At 41.3% G+C, this 19,823-nt stretch overlaps 1 protein-coding gene across 1 annotated transcript in view; it reads right to left on the reverse strand.

Annotated features, from left to right (window-relative positions):
* AMBN (ameloblastin) overlaps positions 1-15,861 on the reverse strand; it is a 42,307-nt gene extending 26,446 nt beyond the window's left edge. Inside the window, exon 1 of the mRNA XM_074813662.1 lies at positions 15,711-15,861. Within this exon, the coding sequence (XP_074669763.1) occupies positions 15,711-15,809 (99 nt within the window). The 5' untranslated portion in view covers positions 15,810-15,861. The remainder of the gene's footprint in view (positions 1-15,710) is intronic.
* Between the last annotated feature and the right edge of the window lie 3,962 nt (positions 15,862-19,823).

Raw genomic sequence — 19,823 nt, forward strand, 5'->3', positions numbered from 1 at the left:
TAACTCCTGCCCCAAGATCCTCTTCCCCCTCTGGGACAGGTGCATTCCATCTAATGCCAAAAGGTCTGATGCCCTGTATACCAACCCATAATTGAAAAATCCAAAGCCCTGACGGTAACACCGGTCTTGGAGCCACAAGTTCATCTGTTGAGTTCTCCTGTATTCTTCTTCATCCATCCCCCCAACTGAAGGGATGGAGGAGAACACAGTTTGTGCCCTTGACCCCTTAACCAGTTTCCCCAAGGCCCTGAAATCTCTCTTCATTGTTTTAGGACTTCTCCTGGTAATGTCGTCGCTACCTACCTGAAAAACCAAGAGAGGGTAGTAGTCCTTGGGTCTCACTAGAGTGGGGAGTTTTACTGTGAGGGCCTTCACCTGGGCCCCAGGGCGGCAGCAGACTTCCCTATGAAGAGGGTCTGGTCTGCATATTGGGCCTTCGACACCCCTCAGAATGGAGTCACACACTTTTTCTCAAGGTTCAGAGTGATTGTTACAATTGCCTCTAAACAAAATGTAAATTCACCCTGCAGTCTTGGCCAGAACATTTGGCCTGTTTGGTAAAATGTAATCAGATCCTTTTCTGTTCTGTTCTGGTGTGGATAAGCCACCTTCTCTCTGCAAAAAATCCCAGCTCATGCTAGGAGCTAGGATTTGTTCCCCTCCCTGTGGACAGTGCTAGGCGCTGCACCTGGTTTTGCAGGGCAGTAATATGTCTTTTGGTGAACAACCATGAAAAGAATCCCACCTGTTCATCTGTTAGTAAAATCTTTCACTGTAAATATCACTAAACGGAACATCTTTCTGGTGGTTACCAAATGAGATTTAAAACTTGGTGGGGAATACAAAATAGCTCCATTTAATTTTCCAGAAATTAAAAATCATTACAACTTCTAAGTTCACTGGGTTTGTCAGTTATCTCTTTCCTGATCTTTGAGTCTGCATGTATTGGCACAGACAGCAGGATGCTCCCCTTACCCTCCTTTTCTTCTTCTCCCTGTGTGCCAGGAGCTGTCTAGAGCCAGAGAAAGTCGTTCAAAAATGCAATCTGGTCCTTTGGTGCCACCTCAGCCCTGAAAGTATGAAAGAAGGCCCTGATGTGAGCACCTTAGTCTGTGCAGCATGTGTATTTCCAAGGAAACAGTCAAGTCCCATGGGAATAACTATGGGAACAAGAACAGCGTTTGGCCCAGTTTCAGTGTTGGTCCACGCATGAATGCTTTGCTCCAGGAATAAGATGAGCAAGACATCAAATCTCTTGGGCAGTTATGATAACTCCCTGCAATAGTCTGAAGGTCTGAATGCTGTGGTTACAACATAACAGCCCAAATGCAAACCTCTAGACCATTAATGGTGCAGGCTCTCCTGACAGCTACAGATCTCTTTGGGACAAGATAAGGAGAGGCAGAGCACTTTTAATTCATCAGATTGATTATTCCCTTGGAAGCACTAGGTAAAGGTACTATTACAGGCAGAAGACTCACCCTGCAAATGCAGGATGAAGATGTAAGTGCTCTCTGCTACTAAAAGGATGATGTCTATGAGTTCAGCTGTACATGGAGTGTCTGCAAAAGGAACAAGACTAACAGCTGAAATCAGGCCTGGCAAGGGTTCCTACTGCCCTGAAAAATCTTGCATGTGCTGAAGGAGGGAGCAAGAAAGAGCATCTCAAGCAGTTTATTTAAGTTGTAGAATAAAATTTGTGCTGCTTCTCCACAGTAGCACCTGCTCAAAAGGTTGTTACACAGTCACTTCAACACCACAGAAATCCTTATCAACAATAAGAGAGGTAGCCCCATCTCATGCTGCAGCTTACTGCAGTTCAGTTATGCTTTTCTTGTGCTAGCTGCAGAATACATGTAATTTTGCAGCAGCTCAAGTCTGAAAGTTCTTAAGTATTTTTTAAGGATTTTTTTCAGCTGATCTGTTCTTAGACCTGGCTGACTGTTCAGTTCCAGGAACATTTATGCCAGTACAAGCAGAGGAATGGGAGGTGGAACGCTAGGGTGGGAAGAGGGTGAGACCTTCCCTTTGAGCACCAATGTAGGCATACAAAAGTTTAAAATGACCAGAAAACCACAGGGTTTTTATGGAAAGCAATACCTAGAAAAAAAAAATTTTGTTAGAACATAGTGTCAAAAATCAGACCATGTCCCTGAGGTTCCTAAATGTAAGCTAAGTTCTTCAGAAAACCACTTGCCCATTCTTCATAAACCCTGCTCCCTTTTCTTTCCCTTTTTCTTCCCTTTACTAAGCTTAATAACACAACAAAGCAAAATAAAAGTTGAGTCCTTGACAGTTAGGTAATGTTACAACACAAAACTGAATAATACAAAAGGTTTGTAGTCTCTAGGACTGTGATCCTTGTTTGAGGATTAAGCATCTGGCTGCCAAATTTCTAGGGACTTTGAAGATAAACACTGAAGTACAACAAAGAGGTAAAAATGCAGCAAGGGAGAGCTTTGGAAGATATTTACAGGATCTAACATACAAAACTTACTCCTACCCCTCCTGAAAATATGTTTATATAAGTAGACAACCATTCTGCACTGCTGTCTGTCAAAGATTGCCAGGATAAGGCAGCTGGGATTTGCCTGCCTAAGGGAAAAAAATGTTACTGGAAGTCTTTCTTTCTCCCTTGGCTAATTGCAGACTCTGCCTCTTTTCTGTAACTTGCTAACATGACTTTGCAAGCTGGTTCTCCCAAACTCTGTGAGATGTTGCTGGCAAGGGGGCCTGTGTATGTTCTCAGTGAAGAGCTCATTAAGTGCTTTTTTGGATAGGGATAGATTAATGGACTGAGACTCCAAAAGTGACTGCAGATAAGAGAACCTCTGCATTTAGCAAATGCATTTAGCAAAATCCTTCTCTGAAACATGTTCTTTCTCCCAGAAGGTAACTTTGGGTCACATCCAGTTTTTGGGTGCTGGAGAAAGTAATTCTTTCTTTTGTGTCTGTCATTCACCAATTCACCTAAACCTCAGCTTACCCTCTTGTCAGAGCACCAGTCTAGTTTAGCCTTTCCAGAAAGTTTTATCTGTCAATGAATCTGGTCTAGTGGAAGGTGTTCCTGTCTACGGCAGGGAGGTTGGAACTAGATGATCTTTAAGGTACCTTCCAACCCAAACCATATTATGATTCTATGAATCCCAGAGAAGCCCTCTGCAGATCTCTGACTCCTCAGAGACAAGCAGCTCCTAATCCACTTACCAATATAATGGTACATTCAGTTTCTTAATAGAGGTATTTGATACAGTCAGAAAACACTACAAATGGCAAAAAGCATTAGCTTCTGGAATATAGAGAATATCTGTCAACGCATCTGTGGATCTTCCTTCTGTTTTCGTTGCCGGCACACATTCTGTATAAAACCTACAGGACTATGACTTATCACAAGGATATAAGCATACTAGACTTTGCAGGTTTGGGTTTTTTTAAAGATTATTTTTCTGGACTTCACAGTGTAACCATTATATTTAATGAATGGGCCCTGGACTCTTCAGAGCTAGTGGAGAATACCAGGTTTTCATCCAGTTCAAAATATTTCCAAACCCTGTCAACAGAAAGCTTGGGATCATCAAACTCTGGAACATCCTTGAATTAAGGCTTGGCCATCTAAATTGCTGGTGACATAGATGTCTGCAGATCAATGACAACCTTAGCCATAGCAATATAGGTATCAATAACTTATTAAGTCCATAGGGCTTTCTTAAACCAGCCTGGAGACTGACTCAGCAATTCAGGGGAAGCTGAGATTCACCAAGAGATTTTTTTACCCATCATGAAACAGACATATCCAGAGATTGCCTTCTCCATTTCCAGATATTTCTGGATCCATGCAGTTGAGTTGTCCTGGTCTGCCCTTATGTAGACATGTGAGGAAATAATGAGTTTTACAACACAAATTTTTGTCAAAATTTGTTTAAGTATTCATAATTCTGCTATGGGAAGCTGACATGCTCTGAATGCTGCCCGGCTTATGTTGAGAGCAACAACCACTTCCATACAGTGGTCATGTCTCTTGAACAAAACAATTCAAAGACTGTAATATAAAGTACATAAGAATAGTCACACTGGATCACACCAAAGGCTCATTTAGGCCTGAATCTCAGCAGCACACAAAACCAGATAGCTAAGAATGCATGTAAGGTCAGGACACACCTACAATGATACTATCACAAAATATTATCACAGACATTAACAGTTTTTTGGCTCTGGAAACTTCATAAGTTACAAATATTTTTCTATATATTAACTACCCTCCAGGTAGGACAGGACAAACTCTCTTCCATAAATTTGTCCTATCTCCTTTTGAATCCATGAAAAATCAGCCCCATAACATTTTGGAGCAAGGAAGCCCATGACTCACCTACATATTATGTGAAGTGTCATGTCCTTTCCTTTGTTTTGATGTTACTTTTTGGTCTCATTTGGGGTCCGCTATTTCTTTTGCTATGAAAAACAGTAATTTCCTTTTTTACTTTCTCCATTCCTCTCAGAATAGACCTCTATCTTATTCCTGTCCATCAACTCTTTTCCAGCCTAGAGCATCCTTGTCTACTTAAGCATTCCTGCTTTGCTACACATCTTCAAAATCCCTGCATTATGTACATACAAAGCACCACAGAGCCCTGGTACCAGTTGGAGACCCTGAAAGCTACTGTAGCACAAATAATAATAGATAAGAAAACTGCAAAACCAAGTCTGACATTCTCAGAAAATTATTTTAAAAATAACCAGAGGAAACAAAAGCTATCAGAGAATCCACTTCTATAATCTTCCCCTTCAGTGCAAGGCAAAAATCACATCAGTTTCCCTTTGCATTTCAACCAGGCTTACTTTCAGAGAAATGTGTGGGCAGGGCTGCAAATCAGATGCTAAGGTTTTGCTGCTTTATCAAAACCTCTGGTCACTGTGTTAAAAAATCACCTGTGTACATCTGAGCATCAGTAGAACTTGCTGATGAAGAATCAGAAGCCTTAACTGTCCCATTTTCCCTCTGTTAAACTATGTATGTGGGATTTGAAACACCTCAGAAACAGCAAAAAGTGAATCTCATTAATCACAAAATTCTCTTATGATTGGACTGACAGCTACTGTGAGAAATGTCAGCCTCGAGTGACACAGACACAGAGAAGAAGCTTGTAATAGAAAAGCTGCCTCATCCATAACTAGAACATCATGAATTAGAGGCAATAAATGGAACTACAAGCAGACAATAATGTCATTATTATTATTATTATTATTTCTCACCTAAATCTTGGTATTAGATGATGGCTCTAAGATGTTCACAGCTAAAAATTTCTGGCTTCTGTCCACACTGTCCCATATATGACCACACTATCCCCTGTCTATTTGAAGTGAAGGCTGCAAATAGCCTCCTCTGCTGACCACTATCTGGAGTGCAATTTCAGTGTGAGAAACTGGTATGCTCCGAAGACTATGAAGTCAACGGGATTTCTGCACACTATGAGTTTTTGAGCTTTAAAAGCATGATGACGACCTTCATTTGCCAGTTAGATTTTTATCTACTGAGAATAGGCCCTATCACCTGAAACTAAAAACTCATGTTAGGTATAAGTTACAAGTTCTTAAAGGGAAGCAGTTAGCCACCAGAACAGGGATGACACGTGACATGAACAGCATATTACATTTCTAATAGTAACGTTTCCATTTCATTAGAAGATGCAGATGTGATACAGGAAGTGCTGGGTGATCTTGCAAGGCCTGTTTATGCTAGCACTCGTATTACATTTCCTCTTGCCTTGAACTGTACACTCTGATTTGGTGCAGCAAAGACTTCAGTGTAGATAGGAAACACCAGAACATGTCTACTTTTGGCAGATGTACAAAGCAAATGGCAAGACTTCCAGAATCACCATCCCTTACTTCTGCAGAAAATGCTATAAGCTCCTGGTAATAACCAAGAATTTGGCTACAGAAGTCACACGAATGTTGGTCTGTCATACGATACTGGATTTTGAACCAACATCATCCTTACTTTAAAACAAACTTTTCTAAACTCTCTGTGCATGCTTCTCAAATTAGTGCAATTTTTCTTTGGTGGAGCTCCTCATTAAGCTGGGTCTGGACAATCTATTCAAATACAATTGTTCTTCCCAAGAAGAATCTGTAAGCACAGATGGTAACAGGATACATCTGGATTTGTCTGCAAAAACCATAATGGGAGTTAACAGTGTAATCTGACCGGGACAACTGAAAGGTAATATAGGGTAAACTGCATGTGGTCAGGACTCAGATAACACCAAATGTTTGCTGTGATGCTTCAATAAACCCCTTATTTGTCCAGTGTGTACCAACTTTATATTCTGCCCCTCTCACCACTTCTTGTTTGGCCTGGCTCAAATCACTTCAATACTCTGTTGATGTTTTTTTTTCCTTAGTCACTTTCTGCCCTGCTGGCTTTGGAGCACTTTGGAAGTAGTCATTATCACTTACTAAGCAGGGTATGTCTATCATCTTCCTTAGACATCTAATGTCAGTGATCTGAACCACAGTGCTTTCCCTGGAAGTGCCAGGTACAGAGATGATAGTGTGCACCAAACTTCTTTCTGAGAACCACCTGGAGGAAATTCACAGTGTGAATTTTTAACCCAATACAATGGGGAACATTTTCACACTCTCTAGTCTCATCAGACTACTAACAATAAATTAAAATAATATAGGACACTGTCTTCCACTCTCATCTGATAGTGTAACTCTTTTTTCCTGCCAGGTAATAATACCCATTTTCACCAAATTAACTATTTCTTGACAATCTACACTCATAAGTACAGCCAAGGTTTTCCTGTCTCCTGAACTAGGCCAAAAAGTACCTGTCTTCAAACTGAGTGCTGTCTTTTTCAATAACGAAGCAGCTGAAATCCAAGCAGGTCTGCATGTAAAAAACTGAGAATATAACATAAAAGTAGATGAGGGGATTCAAAAGCAGCCAGTATCACAGTTACCAAAGAATTACTTCCTTTACTATCCAATTGTATCACATGAAGGATGGCGAATCAAAATTGCATCTAACTTCCTTGATTTTTTTTTATTTTAATGCTTTTCCTCACAGAAAAATCTGATTAAATGTAATTAATCACAAGGAAGATGTGTTGGCTCAAAGTCCAGAGAGTTACCACTTAATTAAAAAGTGCTAAAGAAAAGACTTCTGCCTAGCATTAAAGTGAATTTCATTAAAATCAAAGCAAGACAGAGCTGCTTTGCGCTGTGCAAGAGACATAAATTCCAAGAAGGACTCTGGGCCAGCTGACAACCAATTCAGTTAATAGATCTTTGCTGGGAGAGAGAGAAAAATGTCATCAGCCAAGAAGGGGAGTTAAAACAATCTAGCAAGAGACAGTGGCAAGACAGGCAGCATCATGGTACCTCAGTCTGCTCCTCCTCATGACTTATCTTAAGCACCCTGCAAAACAGTGGCATAAATCTGCAGCACATCTTGCAACTCTGATAATCTGAGAACGTACAGTTAAGGTTGCAATCATTTATTAGGCTTTGAAATAAAGCACATGAAGAGATAAGTGACACTCATACTTTAGCACTAAAGAAAGCTACTGGATCTAAGATCAGGACAAATTCCTCAGTTTTTAAGGAATAAATATGATTGTTGTGCAGTCCTAGAAAAGAGATTAAAAGACATTAATTAAATTTGTGATCATGTTTACTCGTATTTGAACAGTGATACAGTTGGTCAGACATTATCTAAATTAGGTCTGCAACCATATAATATTTCTTTCACTTGGTGAGAATTTGTGGTATGGTAAGAAGGTGGAAGTTGGAAGATCCAACTCCTTTAGGCTCCTTTGGAAGCCAAGACTGTCAAACCTGAATACTGAAGAAAATCCTGAGATAGCATTGCTACCTATATAATTAAAAGAAGAATAATTTCTCCCATTTCTGAAAGTCTTGAAATTTAAGCTTGCATAGACACGAACTGGCAAATTAAACCCATTTCCCAGATGAAAAGGCAGTCTTCAAATTCCTTATTGGAAGTGCATTTTACAGCCAAAGTATAAACATGATTTGAATCAGAGAAGTAGACATAGCTGGGAGGTCCAGCCCCTGAAAATACAGGCTATAAAGTAAGGAACCAAGGAAAATGCCAAGTTCAAGTCTGCCTCTGAACCTTAGTGAAACAGTCCACCTGGAAAAAAATTATTCATGAGGGCCTTGGTCATGACATAAGGAAACTGGAACATAGACTCGCCACATGAGTTAAATGTAGCCATGGACAGATGGATTGTCCCAGTTGAACATCAGAGGGGTTTCCCTCTCTAAACTTTTGGTGCCTGTTTTTCTCACCTAAAATTGTCCCTCCTAGGGTAACAGGTCAGCAAGTAAAAGGTGCTTTTTATAATGACTGTCTTCACATTATCCTGCTTTGTTGCTGATACTGGAAAAGACTGAGGGTATTCTACTGCAATGCTCTTCTCAGCAAGTGCTATGGGAAACCTGATCCACAGAGACTTGTGGAAATGAGAGCTCATTTGCTAGCCTTCTTGAAACAACACACACATTATAGTTTGAGAGAATAGTCTACCCTTCTGAGAATAGTCTACCCTTATTTTCACCTTCCTCTGTGGGCTCCCATCTCTTTATAAAGCTAAATATAAGTTGTTAGGCTTCACTTTTGAAGATCTCTCAGAGCCTGCTTGTATCCTAATGCTCACTTCATGGAGTACCTTGGGAGCCATAGCAGTCTTTCAGGATCCCTGCAAACTTCACTGCAGCAGGATTTCTAAGGATTATTAAGACTGAGGCTAGTCAGATGAGAACACTTCTCCTGAGTGCAATGATTAACATCTGAATAACTACCACATTGTTCTTCTCAGCCCTCCCAAGCACTTCCTTTTGCTGAGATACCTCCCAAGCTAAGCTGCAGGGATAACACAACTATGTTTGCCATAGTAATAAACGTTGCATCCTTGTTGTGTGTGGTCTTATGGCCCTGTCCATCTGTCCTTTTGTGTCTCACACTCAAACTAGGTGTCCTCTGGAAAGGGAGACAGCCTTTATGCTTTATTTTGGACTGCCCATAGAAAACCACACAGCAGCAACATGAACAAGATTCTTAAACATATCAACAGGCAACTTCATAATAACAACTCTTAATTTCAAATGTGGTTGGTGATACGTCTGATTCCCTTCAATCCTGAGAACCTTTGTATCAGATGGGATCTGGAAATGTGTATAAAGGGGTCTCAAAAATGCACACACACACACATATATCTATATATTGATGTCATGCTAAAAGGAGCCAGCTAAAAACCCTAAATGTGCAGTGGATCTGTTTCCAGTATCAGCTTTCCACAATCCAGCACAGATATCCCTGCAAGGCTCTGGATTTATGTTTCTAATGCAACTCTTCCCCTCTCCCATCGTCTCCTCTGAGCTTGACTAGTGCTCTCAATCACTGTGCCCAGATGCTGCCAGAGCACTTGTCTGCTTGCAGCCAAAGTGAGGTCAGCAAGGCACAGCTTGCCAGGGGTAGCATACCCTGCTTTCCCATCTCTCAACCTCCAGGGGAGCATGTGTCCAGCTGGTTGCAAGAGAGACATGGCAGAAGGTAAAGAAGTTTCCTGTGGTCCATTCCCGTGCAGCACAAAATGGGGCAGAGAGGAGGATATTTTGCAGGCTATGGTTTTCCACTGTTTTTAAAGTTCTCTTTGTGATGAGCATGTAAGAAACATTTTGCTGTGGGTACACTAGCTTTGAAACCAAAGTAATAGCCACCAAGGGCAAAACCATTCTTTAAGGCTGCCCACAGCTTCAGAAATGGCTGCAGCACAGCCAGCAAGTCAGGGAGTGCTGCAGGCAAGTAGCACAAAGATGAGGCACTCTGTGGAAAGTTCGTGTGACTAGGAATAAGGAGGTCAGATCCGTGAGCTGGAAGTATTTGGTAACACAGATGAGTGGTCTGTGGAGGGAAACCAAGCACCTCATAGTGGCCAATCCTCCCTGTTCTTGGGAGTCAGATAGCAGACTTCACCCAGGCTTTCAACCCAGACTCCACTGGATTTTTTTTAAATGTCATTTTAACTGTCCTTTCTATGTCTGGAGACAAAAGGGCATGGAAGAGTCTAAATTAGATGCATGTGACATATTGGGATAATTTAAACAGTCACTTGGGAAGAAACTGAGACACAGATTAGATTTTTCTAATTTGGACAAAACACTCAACAATCTAATGTTGTTTTTGACCGTTTGTAGAAAGGAATCAAGTTCTCTGAAGTTCTGAGAAAAGCTGGATCTATTTAATATGTGCTCACAATTTTTTTGGTTTATGGGTTGACTTGTGAGGTTTTGCCTTTTTTTCTGTTACTGATTTTGTTTTCTGCATGCATTCAGAGCATGGTGTGCCCTGCCTGCTCTGCTGAGTCAGACGCTGTCTTGCATCTATGGTAAGGAATGCCAATAGAAAGCGATCTAGTGAGCCTTTCTTATATATGGCAGAAACAAACAGACTCTGTTGACTTCTGGAAAGCTCCTTTGAACTATTGTGGCTATATTTTTAAAATGCAGATACTGACTTTTCTCCAGAAGCATGATTGAGTTCTCACTCCTGATTATTAAGACTTCAGAAGTTTTCACACAGGCGTTCTTTGATATCAAAAAGTATAAGAACTGTAATAATTACCAGTATTGAATGGAAGTGCTTGAATTAGCACAGAGACTCAAACTGGCTTTTTTAACATGTGAGCAAATCTGCAAACAAGGGAGATGTCCTGCTTTGTTTTTGTTAACTTTGATATAGAAGGTTATAGCTGAGGGTGCAATTAATAAAGTGGAGTTATACAAGTAAAATCACAGTTCCTGCTGCAGATAGAGAACAATCAAGATTTTATTAGCAGGAAAACAAAAGATAGACAAAAAAGAGACAGAGGTTTGTTTGCAGAAAATACTGATGGCTATGCAAAGGCTGTATTTAAAAGATCAAAGATACAAATTGATGAATAATTTTTGGAAGTTGTTTACAAAAAACTGAGGAGTTGCAAGAAAGAAACCAAACTATTCCTTGCAGTAGAGATAAATGGTAAATATTCTGTATTTTTCCACATTTGCCTTACTAATTAAGCACCAGTTATTTTCTGGCCTCTTTGGTATTTATTTCTCACAATTAAACAGATTTTTCTTAACACTGTCAGGACAGTGCTGCAGTAGTAGAGGGTTTTTTAGCAACATCCTGATGTTGTAAATACAGAGAATGTTTTCATTATTGGAGTAGGTGATTTCTTTGATGTGTACAGTGACTACTGTACACATATATACTGATAAATTCAGCATTAGCAAAATGTGTAAGAGCTTTTGCTTTTCTACCAAGTACCCTTTTACAAATCCGGCTCTAATTTTACATTACCTTGGCCTAGTGTCTTGACCTACAGAGCTACAGAGCCTGTGCAGTGGTTAGACAATATCAGAGGCCTGTAGTTTGACCTTCAGCGTGTTGCTATGTAGTTGTAGGGATGTAACACTGTTTAGACAAAGCACAGTTAAGCAGGTGTTATGAAAAAAAGAAGATATTGGCAAAAAAAACCAAAACTAAACTGATACAAGAATACTTGCTCCATCACTACACCCATCATGGAGCAATAGCTCAGAGAGGTCCATAGGCCAGGAAGGATCCAACAGTCTGGAAGATACTCTTCTCATCATCAATCTCATCCCACCTCCACCCGAGAGGGAGGATGGCATAACTCTGCCTTGGAGGATGGTCATGAAGGACCTCTAAGGACCTGGGATCAAGTGGCTCTCATGGCCAGGGCCACCACATTCACCCTGCTCCTCCGCTGAGAGCTTCAATCCTGTCTATACAGAAAGATGAAGCACAGATAACTGCTTCTGACTTTGTAGACTTCTTTGCATTATTAGTTACTGTTTCATAGAGGCAATGAACACCCAAACTCCTTCTCATGAATCCAATTATGGTGTAGTAATTAACATGTGAGCTTACTCTGTCCTGACTCAAACCATGACACCAGGTTCCAAACACCTATACAAGAGCAACAGTATTGTATGGAGCAGCAGATAAAAATCATGACAATCCTGTTTCTCAGGATTTAACATAATAAAAATTGTGCTACTGCATGGAACTACATCAACTGTAGGAGCCTGCTCCATACTATAATTTATAATGCACTTTTCATAAAATTTATAAATTCTGGGGTTTTTTCTGTGTTTTGAATTTATATGGCCTCAACTTTGTACCTGAGAAGCACACAAAGCAGTCTGGTGGGATGAGTATTAAAAACCTTATCTCATAGCTGAAGATGTGAAGGCACAGACTATTCAGATGATTTGTCCAGGGTCACAGATACAGCCTATGAAACTGATGCTAAACTTCTGAAATACTTGGCTGGTCCTTACGCTGCTTTCTGAACCCTGTTTTTATCACTTGTCTCATATTCCACTTTCTTGTGGTGAATTGTTTCATGAAACTGTCACAAAACCAGTCTGGATGGGGCAGGATTTGGCACTACTCTAACATCTTGTATTAACTTGCAGATTATTTATCACAACTTAACTCTCAAATCCAGAACAAATAAGAGACATCAAGGCTGCACTGACCATTTCAGTCCTTTGTGTTTAACAAAGCAACTAGCACGCAGACAGACTGTTACGGCTTTCGTACACATTATTGTTTTACTTGCCTTGAAATAGTATCTAAATACTGTTTCACAAATACTTGCAAAAGTCATTTAGATCATGCAGACCTCTGCATCAGACAGTGGAATAGGCTGCCCAGGGAGGTGGTGGAGTCACCATCCCTGGATGTGTTTAAGGGTGGTTTAGATGAGATGCTGGGGGATATGGTGTAGGGGAGAACTTTGTAGAGTAGGGCTGATGATTGGACTCGATGATCCCGAGGGTCTTTTCCAACCTGAATGATTCAGTGATTCTGTGATCTCTGATCTTCTGTTCACTAGCTGTCTTTAAGTTCCAGGCCACTTTCCTCCATGAATCATTGCATATATATGAAAAATGGGTGGAAGGTAGTTTATATATACATCTCTATGTGTGTGTATATGAATATCTGACAGATAGACCATAATTCAGTATCACAAAATATCCCCAAGAAATGTCAGTTTTCTTGTAAAGTCTGCTGTTTTTCACCTATTCACCACTTTCTGGGCATGTGTTACAAATAAGCAGAATATGATCTTTATCCTGCTGCAGTTAAGTTCTTTGACTTTGGACATTTTCCTTGAGTAGGTTTATGTACTTAGGTTGCATCTGAGCCAGAGTTTGCCCACAGTCTCTAGCTGTGGGTGTCTCTGCGCTACTATTCCATGGGATTTAGCCCAGACACAGAGAGCTGTTTGCCCTTGCTAGTGCAGGCATTTGCTGTGCTTGTCTCTCTGTCCCCATGTGTAAAATTACTTCAACAATTCTTCACACGTTTTTGAAGGAATCTCATTCCCTTGGGATGAAAAACATCAGGTGAATGCAAGGTGACATTATGCTTAAACCCATCTATGGAGAAGGCCAAAGCATAACATGCTTTTATTGTAGCTGGAAGTTTCAGATGACTGTAGGTGGGAGCTGTATGCCTATCTCCTCTATTCTCTTTTGAAGAGCCCAGCCTAAAGAGTTCTGTGTAAATCAGTCTGTTGTAATACAAAATCCTTTTGACAATACCTCTTCCCAGCCAGTCATTTGCCATCTTCTTTCCCAGTGCAAATGATCTTGTCCCTTTTGCCTTCATATGTGTTTAGTTTGGAAATTAGGCAACTTAATCCCATGGCTTTTCCCATTGAGATTTCTGGACAGTTACTGCTAAGACAAGAAATATTAATTCTTCACAGCTGGTACATTAGGCTATGTGTCTTCACAGTGCTCCTACTGTGATCAGAGTCCCAATCAAAAGGAGTTAAATCAAAGGAGTCAAAACAAAGTTAAATCTTATTTATACAGGCATGCAGTCTTTCCATTATGCTTCATATGTCTTAAAAAAAGGTCTTGCAATATTCAGAGAATATGGAACAAAAGCATTTCTAAAACCAAGCTCCTCTAGAGCAATATTAATGAAAAAATTGTAACAAGACTTGGGGGCACAATGACTCCATACAAATAAATTCTGTCCATGCAAGCGGCCTTCTGCGTGACCTTGACCACAACCTAATCCCTTTGCTGTGCCTTGATTTTCTTTTCTCTCTCCTATTTAGCTGCTGAGCCCTGCAGGGAGGGATACACAACATCCAGCACAATGGGGTCATGATCGCTGTGAGGAATTCTCACAGTTTTTGCAATAATAGTGATTTCTTTCTTTCTAGTGGCAGAATTGTATTAAACTGTGTTTAGATTAAGCTAGAAGCTCAGGTTTTTTCTCTTTCACGATTGAGAGCCCTTGGAAGGCCCTGCTGGCCTTTTTTTGTGTAGCTGACACTGTTTTGTTTTTATTGTTTGTGCATGGGCAGTGGAATTCATAAGGGGGTTTATCCCACTGTCAGCCTTTACCTGTAAAGAAATGGAGCCCTGGCTCTAGCAGAGCATGGAAAGATCTATACATTATTGCTTCACTCCTCTAGAGGGAACTCTTACTGTGTTTTAAATCTCTCCATGCATTTGTTTTAAATCTCTCCATGCATTTCTCTGTAAATTCTGCAGTCTAGTCAAGATGAGGGAAGAGCTACAACCTCTTTTGCTGGAATAAAACCTGGCAGAATTCCACTCACTGGAAACCTGCAGTCATTGTCTTCAGGTGGCAATGACTTCCAGTTTTGCCAGAGTTCCTTTCTTAGCCTGGCCTGGCATTTCCATCCCTAAGAAACATGCAGGACACAGTGGTAAGTATCCCCCAGAGAGCTGGATTTAGACCTGCTCCTGCCCTGCTGCTGTGTGTGCTACATCAGGTCACCAAGCTGATAGGTGACGCCTGAATTTGCCTGTTTTTGTATTGGCATCAGACAACAAAAAAGATTGTCCTGAGGGATAATATAAGAGATTGCCTGGGAAGGCAGTGGGAGGATTGAGGAGAAGTGGGGAGAACAGCAACCATATTTCAAACACTTCTAATCCACACCATCCACCTACAAAACTATCTTGTTAGCTGCAAAGGCCCATTTTCCCTGAGGGTCCTCCACTAGTTCCTGTAAGACACCTGTGTGAGGAACTATTACTTAACTCAGTAGTGTCACTTTCAGGCCCAAGTAGGTTTCAAGGTCTATGGGTAGCACATAGAGAGAAGAGGACTTCTCTGTGGGAGGGGCAAATTCTGCATTCAGAGGAGTGTTGAAAGCAGTCTTGTGGATATCATGGGTTCTCTGTTTTGGGCCGAGCTGGTCACTGTGTATGAGTGCAGCTCTGTCACAGGACCTCAGGGGAATGGCTGAGTAATAGGGCAGGCTGCTTCCCACTCACCTCTCCAGTTCTGTGCATTGCCTGAAGACCAGTGTCAATCTGCCAGCTTCTCTGATTAGCCTTATATGGAAGAGTAATAAATCACTACTTCTGTTCACATTGCTTTGGTGCAGTGCCAGCCTTCCTACACTCCACAGATGTTTTTATAGGGAACAAGCCATGACAGGGTGCAGATGCAAATCCAGTGGTGCAACCTTTAGCTTACTACTAGAAAAAGGGACAGCCATGAATATAGAACTTTGGTCTGAGTCAGCATCCTCATCAGGAACAAGCTGGAAATTATAGAAAAGAAGATGGAGAAAAGTGGATAGCTAAGCCTGTTGGCATTGCATTACCTTCTCTGCATTTATCAGAATTCTCCAGTCCACCAGCTTGGCCCTCTGGTGTGAACTGCTTCCGAGATCCTTCAAGAAATAAAGCATGTTACTGCTCATAACTTCAGTTCAGAGATCTCTCCACTCAGCTGAATAGGTCAGGTGGTGCAGAAGGCCTGTGTGTACTGGAACCAGAAAGAAGAACAATATTAAAACCACAGCTTTTTGGTTTTTTCAGGTTTTCTAGATGAGAGAAGATTTCTTAAAGGCAGGGATTTCTGATTTACCAGCTATGCTCTGTGAGGGAAAGGCATCAAAACAAATAGTCAACGGGCAAGAAAAATATGACAGATCAACAAGAAATTACCCATGTTCCTTGTTTGTAGGCAGCTGTATATGAGGACTGCCTCATGTTATGCTGCCAAGGGACCTAGGTATGTGATAGATTCAATTGTAACCACAAAAGTAATCACAGGAACTAATCTGATTCCACAAACCATTCAACTGGATAAAGAGAGTGACCCAGGAGTGGGTGTGGGCTATACTAAATGGCATTCATACCATGCCTAAAAACTCAATTCTTCCAGCTTCTGATTCCTGGCTTCTGCCTCATTTGTTTCTGTCATATGGCAGGGTGCTTAGTTGTCTCAGTGCTCAACTGCTCTGCTCTGTTGCTCTGAAAGAAGGCACAACATATATAGCAGAGGAGTACACTCTTCTCAAGGAGCAAGAGTGGATTAACAGAGCAGAGATGTATTAGAAACTTGATGGTCCAGGGGAGAAGCTGCTTTGACTACTTCACTTTTTCTGCCTTAAACTGGATCTGTTCTTGCTGCCTTTACAAACGAGGATAGGACACGAACCCAAAACCAGTCCCTAACTGGTGTAGACTCAGTACTTTTTCATGTGAAATTGTTTCATCCACACTGTATATTGTGACCCATAGCCCCAGGACTTAACAAGTAATTGCTTTTTTATTTTAACTCTATTTGTTCTGGGGTAGTCATTCCATTTCTCTAGCATGAAGGCCCTTTTTGCAAATCATCATGACAATGCCATGCTGCTAGGTATGTACATTGAATGATGCGTGTCTTGAGGGGGGCAAGAGACATTTGAGTATGCAAGTCCTGTTGAGACAAAACTGAAGAACTTTCATTTACGTGTAGTACAATACAACTCAGTCGAGACAGTCAGCCACCTTAGTCCAAACTGGGCTCACAACAGCTACCTTTTCAGTGGGAAGCCCAAGAGCTACATCAGATGTGTGGAACATGATCAGTGAGAGGGCTTGAGCCCACAAGTGAAATGGGGACTGAGCCAGCTGAGCAGTTGAATACACACAGTGCTGAACAGGCAATAGTATGCACTCACTCTTCTGTGTCAGAGGGCAGCTGGCTCTGCTTTTTGCAATTGCAATTTCTCCAGAAAGCCTTGCAAAAGCAGGTGGCACGGTAAAGTACATGCTTTGCAGCGGTGTACGCAGCAGTCATATATGCCACTTCTGATATGGTGCAGTCTTCCCAGTCCTTCATGTGCTTGAACTAATGTGCTCTCCTCAAGTTCACGCCCTCCTCTCTTCATAGTCCTTTAATGAGGGCTGCTAGTTATAAACATGGCTGGCTGTGCTCCTTGCCTACTCAGGAGAGAAACAAAGGGTGGAAAACCCCATCACTCTGCTGTGTGGGCAAGCCCACAGCATAACTACCAGACTGAGGGAAATTCATGTTCTCAGACCTTCTACTCCTCTGACACCACTCCACATTCATCATCAGAGCATCCTCCTCCTCTAGCACAGGGGAGGAAGAAAACCAAAACACAGAATAATTTGTGGAAGCAAAAGGAAATAGGAAAATGTTGATTTGTGAATCCCAGGTTGCCATGTGGCTTGCTACTGGACTACTGTACCTAAATATTGTCCTTTACTTTTCCTACACCTTTACAGGGTCCAGTATTTCTGCCTGCTGGGACCAGAGGGGAAGAGGACATCTTTCCCATGATAGCATCTGTTACTTGGCACTGGGGAGAAGTCTATATGTACAGCTTTTGGAACATAATGATTTCAGGCTTCCAGAAATAAGTTATCTTTGCCTCAGGAACAATCTTCCCTCAGCATGGAACAAATGAGAAATTTTTTCTCATGAGCTGAGAAACCATTAAACCAAAACCCACTGAGTGTGAAGACATTCCTAAACTGTTAATTAGCCTCTGTCTGTCACCTCACTGTCCTGGGATCTGGGATCCTTTTAATCCTCATTTACCCAGTGAGACACTCAGGCTGTGTCTACACTGTGAGACAGAGTGAGTCTCACAGGGGGTCTAGGTACACTGAGCCACAGTGTAGGACAAAAATAGAGAAAACCAGCAAAGACCCATTGTAAACCCTTAGCTTAAAGTCTAACTCATTCAACATGTTAACAAATAAACATTTAAGGACTGTGTACCTTGGGCTTCAGTATAAACACTTTGGCAATAGTTGGTATCATTTAACACACTGTGCACCTATTGGTGAACAGTTAGATACAAAAATTTTACTTCTGTGCTAGACTTCTCAGTTTATACAGACACATTCACTTTATAAAGTTAAATCCTCACTGTCACTATTGAATATTTTGAATTTCTGTTAAGGCAAAAAGTGTTAAACTTGTTAGAATAGAAAATCAAAGCTATTTGTGTATCTACCATCTGGAAAGTTTCACGCTTTAGGGTTTTCTACGGACAAAGAAAAAAAAGAAAAGGGCCCACCTCCAGCCCTTTTCTAAGTCCAATGAGCAGAGAGTAACTTACATATTTACAATTGGTTTTTACCAACTCTTTAAGGTAACCCTAAGAACAAAGACACTGAAATAAACCTTGTTTAAGTGTGCTAGAATTGCTCTAATTTGGAAGGTGAATAACCAGTAAACAGGACTATCAGCTAGAATATATGAGAATGGCTGGACCAGGTTACAGTTTTTCCAGCTGTGAATACTTCTCTGACAGTGGCTAACAGCAAACATGGCAGAACAGAGCTAAGGTAGCCAAGTTTCTCCAGGATGCTTTCCCAGCCTCCAGTCATCCAATGCCCAGGGATTTCCAGTACTACATGCAGTATTACTGTGCATGACAGCCCTAGATGGACTTTTCTTCTGTGAACATGTCTGATCACTTCTGAACAACATAATCTTTTGGCATCTAAAATTCTTGTGTCAAGGTGTCCCACCTTTAAACTCCATGTTCTGTGACATACATCCTTTATTTGGTCTTGAGATTTTGGGTGTATCATAGATACATTGCTGTCACTATCTAGACTGGAGATGTGAGGAGGGAAAGTTCCCACAGGTGTCCTCAGCACACCAGGGTACATCCCAGGCTGCTGCCTGAGTGAACCTGCTACGTTTGTTGGCTACATAGCATAGATTTTGTGTATTGTTAGACACCAAGTGGGATCAGAATAATAAATCCCCGTTTCATGAGAATGCTCTGAAAGGTTTTCCAGACAAGAAGAGCACCTCATATAGCAGCAGCATGGCTGGGAATGCCAGTCTGTGCAAAAGCACACATAAACCACTTGCAGAGACCTTCCTCTCCCTCACAGGGTTGCTGTGGCAGCCTGGAGAAAAAGGGGTCCACCATGTCCCAAAGGATGCCTGTGGCCACCTAGTCTTGAGGTCCAGGGGTTATTGGCCTGCAACAGTGGGGCAAGGAGTGGGAAGAAAGGGGAAGAAGACTCACTGTCTAACAGTGAGAAAGTCAAAGCACCTGCCCCAGGGTTAAGCCTAAATTTCATGTGGAAATTACCTCAATGCACAATATAAATGTTCTGCTGCACTCATCAGCACAGCAGGGTTCAGATTTTCAGACCCAAGGAATGCCACACTGATGGCTCCCTGAAATGATGCAGTGATCGGGGATCAGAAATGGTAAAGAAGAGTTGGTCAAACAAGGATATTGCTTTGTTCCCTTTTCTTTCCTAGGGCTTGACTTGCTCTTGAAAGTGATCTTGAACTGTTTTTTGCCATCGTACCTTTTTACAGTGAACCTAATTTTTAACACACTCAGATGTGAGGTGACTGGAAAATTCTTTTCTACTTTTAATCACGTTCAAAGTGCCTGGCAGGAAAAAGGCTGATGAAAGAATTTTTATGAGCACTGGGA

This window comes from Strix aluco, chromosome Z (genome assembly GCF_031877795.1).
Source record: "Strix aluco isolate bStrAlu1 chromosome Z, bStrAlu1.hap1, whole genome shotgun sequence".
Taxonomy (NCBI): Eukaryota; Metazoa; Chordata; class Aves; order Strigiformes; family Strigidae; genus Strix; species Strix aluco.